Below are 7,828 nucleotides of genomic sequence, written 5' to 3'. Positions count from 1 at the left end.
CACTCTCAACCTGTGCCTTCCAACACTAATAATAGCTTAAAGACAAAAATCCAAAGATGAGCCCTAGCCGGTTTGGCTCAGCGGTTAGAATGTCGGACTGTGGTCCAGAGAGACAGGGTTCGGTTCCAGCCAAGGGCATGTACCTCGGTTGCAGTTTGTCCCCAGCCCTGGTTGGTCGTGTGGGTGGCGGCCATTCAATGTGTCCCTTTCACATCGGTGTTTCTCTCTCTCTCCCTCTCTCTTCCTCCCACTCTATTTGAACAAAAAATGGAAAAATCTCCTCGGGTGAGGATAAAAAAAAAAAAATCCAACAATGACCAAGAGGTCAGCCAGGCTTAACACATATCACTACTTTAACCATGAGGCCATGCCAGGAGCAATTTCAATTAGTAGACAAGTGTGGAGCGAGTCTGAATCATCTCCTTGTCTCAGTCTTCTGCCCTATGTATGTAGACACCAGTATGGTTTACATGGACCACGTATTCCTGAAAAGTTGTGTGGCAATCAGATTTCCACAAATAGAATCCTGTTTTAAACTCACGAGGGAATTAACTCTTATATCTGATAAGCAAGAGATCAGCAGACTTTTCCTGTGAAGAGCCAAACAGTGAAGATGTTACACTTTGTGCACTGTACAGTTTTTGTCTTAGCACCTCAGCTCTGCTGTGGCAGCACAAAAGTAGCCATGTTCAATAAAACTTTATTTACAACAGCAGGATGTAGGTCAACTTTGGCCTCTCGGCCATCTTCTGTTAACTCCTAAATTATACAAATATCTTTTGAATGCCAACTGTGATGGGTGAGGTATAAGTAACTGCTGGGGCTATATAGAGAACAAAACAGAAGAATTGATCTTCCTGTGAAACTCGCTACGTTCAGAGATTGGAGGTGAACCATTTACTATATTACCTACAATAAATTACTTTATTCAGTGCAGAGCCTTTCTGTCAATCAAAACTCACCCCTGACAGTTAATCGATTAGCTTTGTAAGTTTTGATTTTTGTCCCATGGTTCTTTTAAAATGGGCCCCATTCACACTCTAATCTGAAATAGTTCGAGTTTACACTTGAATCCGTCACATCTCTTTCGGATAAGCACGGTGAGTCCGGGGCTGTCAGGGATATCAGAGAAGCACACTGACGTTGACGGCTCCATCCCTTCATTTCCTCACCTCTGCTGAGAGCAGCAGTACTTTTACTCCGACTTCCTGTTTCTGAAGCATGCCTTTTTTCTGCTGTGTTTATACTTCCCCCTGTCTGTGGTTAAGTAAGTATAAAGCACTAAAGCTGTAGATTGAAGTCTGTCTCGCTGAGCTCGCGCGCTTCCTCTCATTCATTCCTACACCTGGGCTCACACGCCTGCTCGCCTCTCGTTCTCTCTCTCAGAATGACAGTTCTAGGGACTGCTTTTGGTATTGTTTTCTATTTGCTTCAGGTCGTTTCTGGAGAAAGTGGCTATGCACAGAACGGTGAGTCATTTCTAACTTTTCTTAGGATTTCAGATGATCTCAAGGACATGCTTTAGGTAGCTCAGATCTCTAACAGACCTGAGCTGGGCATTGGGTTGGAATGGAGAACTTGCCATTTATTCCTTCATTGTGTGTATTCTAACCACCAGGACAGGGGGCTGGGGGACAGTCCTGAGGGTGGCTTAGTAAGTCTTAGAATTGTCAAGAGAAATGCATCTGATTGACTCTCCGAATGTGGATCTCAGTGTCGGTCAACGCCTCTGCTCTAACGAAAACAACACCCATTAGATGCAACAGCTGAGCCTGCTGGTTGTATTTTGTTAAGACATCGAGCTATATGTGTTTTGCGTAGCTTTTTAGGAAGTTCCAAAAATATAACGTGCGTGATAAAATAACGTCTAGAAACAACAGCTTTGTCTGCATTTACCATCGCCACATCCTCAGCACTGGAGTGTGTAGAATCTGGTGGACATCCAATTGCAATATTTAAATGTACAGCATTTGAAATTTTTTCAAAATACTTGTTTTGATGGATTTATGTGAGAGTCTTAGTAACTAACAACAGAGAAAAATCTGAGTGAGTTGCCTCATTGAAATATATTTAATTGTCTCTGTATCAACAAATTTACTATCATATGATAGTTCTCTCTGGGATCCTTAATGTATTTAGTACCTAGAAGCAGATGCTGCCTACTTAGTAAATACACTGTAATTACAACAAAACCGTAGACAAAGATAAAGCAGCAGCAGCAGCCGCAGGGACACCTGGGAAGCTGGGCCACCAATTTTTTCCTGAAAATTAAACTCCTTCACTTTAAGAGTTAAAAAGTATTTTTCTATCAACTACATCAGCCTAATGACTCAGTTTCGATATTTTAAGTCATGTAACTGCTCAGGATGGAAACTCCTAGAATATTTTCATTACGGGAATTGTCAGAGGGTTGACATTTTTCACAGTGTGACCATGAATGACTCACTTTGTGAGGGACAGCCATGGTTCCATGCCAATGTCGCCTTGTGTTTTGCACACAGATGCTTGGCAAGTAACACATAAATCTTACTATTTGGAAGTATAATATATTCCTTCTGTTTCTCCCTGGTGACTATATCATTTTTAAAAGAAATATGAATTCTAATTGAAAGCTGAGTTTTCACTTCAACTTTTCACATTTCAGACATTTTAAGGAGATCTGTAACCACCCATCCCCACGATCACATCAACACACTTCCCAGTTTCGTGTGTAAATGAATCAGCTGCTGTTTGTTGAAAGATAAGTTAGTTCTCTGAAAACCACAAGAATAATCAAGAGAAGAAATGGCTACTTTTAAAAAATCCAAGCCACTTACACCTTTCATCAACTAATTCCTTTCAGTAGGAAGACTTCTAAACCACACTATATTGTCTATAATACACTTTCCAAAAAAAATTAAATTTTTATGAAAAAATATGCTTAGATAATGAACATTTAAAATAATAGGTCAGCTCACTGCTGTTCAAAAGCTCTATGTAATTTCAAAGCCATAGTAATAACTAACAGCTTTGACATAGAACCTTTTTCTTTTTCAAAGGAGCCCCAAAAGTTTCACGTTCATATTCTCAGAATCAGAATTCTTATTTTCCCTTTTTGTGATTTATTTCTCAAAAGAAATATATGATAATAGTCATAGCTAACCCTGTTGAGTGCTTACTGTGTTCTAAGCCAAGTCTTTGTATTTGCTCCTCATAATAACATGAATGTACATATCAGAACATTGATGCTCAGAGAGGTTGAGACACCTGACAGAGGACCACAGCTCCAAGGCTGAATCACTAGGATGTAAGCCCACCTCTGCTGAGCTCTGGTGCTGGGGACTTTGACCACTGTGTATATTACTCTTACCTGAGAATGTTTCACCTTAGATCAGGAATAGCATTTGCTTTGTAAAATGGCAATTTTGCAAGTCATTAAGGGGACTTTTTCTTGCCTAGTAAAACCTGCTGGAGAGTCGATGAGCTACATCTCAAAATCTACCCACTGTAATTGTATGGCCAGTGCTCTGTAGATTGTTTGAGAATGTACACAGACTCACTTTGCCAGACCGGATGGCTGAGGACAGGGAAAGTGCTTGGTTCTGCCCACGCCCAGCAGCTCTGAACTGCTCGCTCTCTGGATGGCTTTGCATGTTGAAGTATTTTGGAGAGAAAGCTGACCCATGGGTGTCTGGACCCAAACAGCAGTAGAGGTTCTGTTGTACAGGATGGGTGGATGGTCCAGAGAAGAGAAAACATCAGGGCAGTGTACGGACTGCCATGCAAGAACAGCAGGCTGAACCCACCCAGAACCTGTCCATTGAGAACAGTGCCAGCTCTCAGGACAGACCTCAGTCTGGAAGGTTGGGAATGAACACGCTCTGTGAGCCCGCGTGGTGGGCTGCCCTCATCGTTTAGTCTGATCGAGTGGAGGGCTGCACCCTGCTGAGGCGACCCAAGGAGGCTTTGCTGGGAGCAGAACTGGGCACTGGATGGATTCCAGGAGTTTCCAGGAAGAGCAGAGTCCGCCGCTCTCCTCTTGATGTGGCTCTTCCAGATCTGTTGCTTAGACCGAACTGACCTGTCCTCGGCTGGCGGGTCTGCTCACAGCCGGCCTCACTACCGTCCTCACCGGCCTGCTGGTTCTTAAATCAAGAGGGTGCTGTTTGTACATCTCATGGCCCTTTGGGACATTCAGCTGGGGTTTGATTTTAGTATTTTTTTAAATATCTGATTTAAAGCCCTAGAAGCATCTAATTTCCAGTCTGGTCTGAGTCTGTTTGCTGACAGATTTTTCTCTATTAAATATTGTGAAATATACATATAAAATGTCTATTTAAGCTTAGGGGCTTCAACCCAACTTAAGAAATTAAATACGATCTGGGACAGCCTGTATTTTGTAAAAGCAACTGCAAAAAAAAATCTCTGGTTCCTTTCATACTTACAGAATTTGCTCTTATTTATGAGATACAGTATCTATAGAAGATCAATAAGCCCAGAAGCAGTATCTAGAAGATTTATGGGGAGTTCTACAAGATCTAAGTCCTGTTAGATCTAATTTTTTTTTAAATTACATTTGCCTCGGTGACTTAAGACAAATTACCTTAAATAAATATCCACACAACAGAGATAATCAATGGTGCTTTCAGTTGGGATGATGCCATTTAGGCAAGAGAAAGCTACCCCTTAAAAACGTGAACTTCTGTAAGACTTCTGTCGTCTTCTTTCATTCAAAAGAACACTTGAAAGGGAATAAATGAAGATTTGTAATAAAGTCAAAGGCTAGATTAGGTAGCATATGAATAATGGAAAGTTATCACTTACTTGAACATAACAGTCTGAGGAATGGGGTAGTCCCAGAGACATGGAGGTGGGGTACAGACTGACAATCCCCAGAAGAGGGGGTGGTGGGGGAGAGACAAACCACAGAACTTATATGCATTTACTCATGAACAGTGGACATGGACAACAAACTGGGGACAGGGAGGGGAGGGAGGGGGAGGGAGGAATCAGTGGGGGAAAAAGGAGAAACATCTCTAACAAAAATTAATTAATAAAAATAAAAAATAAAATGTTCTAAAACAAAAAAAGAAAGGAAGTTATCTCTTACTTGAAATGTACAAACTAACCACAGAAATCACCATTTAAATAAAGGAAAGACTGGATTCAGTGCTTCATTCTAGATCTCTAAAGCACTAACCCACGGGCAGAAATACTTGGAAATATTTGGATGTCACTTCTTAATTGCAATGATCCCTTTTTTCTGTATTAGAAAAATCTGTGCTCGTTAGGTTTTGTTTTGGTTCGGGTTGTTTTTTGTATGTTTGTTTTAGTTTTCAAAAGTGTTTCTCGTCTCTGCCTTTGGGTTTTTCTTCTTTAGATAAACTATAATCACTTCTTTTTGTCTGCCCCCAAAGGCTGCCTTTCATTAGCATCACAGCCGATCTCCAAAGCACCCACTCACTTGCCTTAGTAAAGGCTGCACATTTGTTCCTCCCCAGGAGACCTGGAAGACGCAGAACCGGACGACTACTCCTTCTCCTGCTACAGTCAGCTGGAAGTGGATGGTTCCCAGCACTTGCTGAGCTGTGCTTTTGACGACCCGGACATCAACAGCACCCATCTGCAATTTGAAATATGGTGAGAAGTGTTGGCTTTACTGTTTGACTAGAAATTCCTTCTTTTCACGTGCTGTGCAGCAACAGTGGCAAAGGCAGGAGTGTGGGGGCTAATTATCAAACATTACAATCGAATGAATTCCAAAAGCCTTCTGGAACTCTTTGTCCTTCACCCGAAGTCTCATGCAAAGACTCATCCTGCGGTTCATCTTTCAGGTCCGGCTGCTACAGCCAAATGCTAGCATGAATCTAGATCCCACGTCCCTCCTGACTTCATAGCAGAACTGAAATCCTGGCTCATCTAGGACACTCTTAAAACATCTCCTGGCCTGACATGCGACCATGTTATGCTTTCAAGGAGCACTCTGATGCCTGGTTTCGAATCCCAACACCGACTTACCCGCTTTTTAACATGGAGATAGTGATGCAACTTTTCTATGCCAGTTTCTTCCCCAGTTAAATAAGCTCTACTACCTTACAGGGAGGTTGTGATGACTGAGTGATTCAAGGTTTTAGTAATTTAATTAGAAAACACATCCACTATGTAATAAATAATGAAAAAAATGCATTAAGTAAAAAAAAAATTTGTGACTAGAGACCAAACTTCCACCTCCTTGACAAAATTTGGCTTTAGATGATATTCTCAGTATCAATTTTCCAAAACCCCACAGGAATAAATTGGCTCTTGGTTTCATGAAGCCTCAGAGAACAGGCCAAGAAACAGAGAAAACCTCTGTTTTGAAAGTTTGGTAAGAGCTCAGTGGGCTGTATCTTCCCCCTCCCCCACAAATCAGCGCTTGCTGTTAAGGGTTACTATCTCTGGTGGCTTGAGAAAAAATACTCTAACGTGAAATTCTGGCTTGTGGCTATCTCCAAATTCCTATCAGATAACCTAATTTTGGTTAGTTTCCTAGTAAGACAAGTGGGTCAGGACCCACCAGTAGTAAAAGAGGGCTTCTTAAATTCCGCCGGCGCTCAGCCAGCCCCCCCCCCAACTTGCGTGGTCCGGACAAGCCCTGAATTCCATGTGTCACGCTGACTTACAGGCTTCCTGCATCCGCCCTGCAGAGATCCTGCTCAGTCCCTGGGCAGACCTGGTCTTGCACTTGACTTTCACAGCATGCCCGCCTGCCCCTGTCAGTTCGCCTCTATACTCTGCTTTCCAGGAATACACTATGTCGAGGGAACAGGAACCTCCAATATCCAGAATCTACACTGCGGCTAGATTATACGAAAACGGCCAATAACTCGTTCAAACCATGAGCTCATTTTTATGGTCTGACATAGAGGTTTGACTCTGGGTTCCCCAAGCCGCCGTTGGTGGAGTTCAGTGGAGGCTGCGGTTTCTCTCAGGAGTCCAGGGCTGACCTTCCTGTCCACTTTCACTCACACGCATCTGACCACTTCCTGGCTCACTTGAGCAAACGTGCCCGCTCCTTTGACAGTCTTCACACGTCCTCACATACTTCCACCTGCCCGTAGCCTCCACTGGGGTTTTGTAGTTGGAGTCAGATATTTCCACTGGAAAGGAATCGCCGTAAGACATGGTTTCCGTGTGAAACAGTCAGTGTGAACTCCTTGTAGGTTACGGTGCTGTTTTCATAAAGGTCCCCACACCTGCGGGAGGGTTGCTGGGACCCTAGGCTCAGAGCGGACAATGTACGTGTCTCAAATTCAACTCAGAGAGCTGTGTTTGCTGCTTCGGTTGGGTTTCTTTTCCACACTGAAACTAATTTATGGAGCTTTTTTCCCCTGTTGATATAAATTCATAAAGAAGAAACTGAAAATCATTGAAAATTGTGCTTTCCGCTAAAGTCCCTACGCACCAGGTGCTGTTTCCCAGAGGGCTTACCTGGGGCATTGTTCTGGGTGAATTTACCACCTGCCTGATCTGGCCATCAGTCTGCCAGGTGTAGAAACCTAGTTACTTGGTGCTCAATGTGTGGCTCCATCTCTCAGGGATGAATTTGAATGAGCCAAAATCACAGAGTTGGATTACCAGCATACCAGTGGACTACTTCACAGCGACAGATACAACTACAATCGAGACCCAAATATTCATACTGGGCTCAGGGTGGTGACGGGGGGAGGAGGGACAGAGAGGGCCAATAGGTTACATATTAGTATAAATCCACTCTTACTGGGGAGCCTGACGTATTTCATTTACCAGAACACTAACCAGCTGTCAGGAGCCTGGAGTGACGAAGCAGAGGTACCTGGAAACAGGCACT

General features: G+C 43.0%; 1 protein-coding gene across 2 annotated transcripts in view; it reads left to right on the top strand.

The window, feature by feature from the left end:
- The first annotated feature begins 1,260 nt into the window (after positions 1–1,260).
- IL7R (interleukin 7 receptor) overlaps positions 1,261–7,828 on the top strand; it is a 28,926-nt gene continuing 22,358 nt past the window's right edge. For both annotated transcript variants that reach the window (XM_036279222.1, XM_036279223.1), the window contains exons 1-2: positions 1,261–1,469; positions 5,481–5,619. In XM_036279222.1, the coding sequence (XP_036135115.1) occupies positions 1,388–1,469; positions 5,481–5,619 (221 nt within the window). In that variant the 5' untranslated portion in view covers positions 1,261–1,387. The remainder of the gene's footprint in view (positions 1,470–5,480; positions 5,620–7,828) is intronic.

The sequence above is a fragment of the Molossus molossus genome, unplaced genomic scaffold, assembly GCF_014108415.1.
Source record: "Molossus molossus isolate mMolMol1 unplaced genomic scaffold, mMolMol1.p scaffold_m16_p_3, whole genome shotgun sequence".
NCBI lineage: Eukaryota > Metazoa > Chordata > Mammalia > Chiroptera > Molossidae > Molossus > Molossus molossus.
This window is presented reverse-complemented; position numbering and strand designations above follow the sequence as displayed.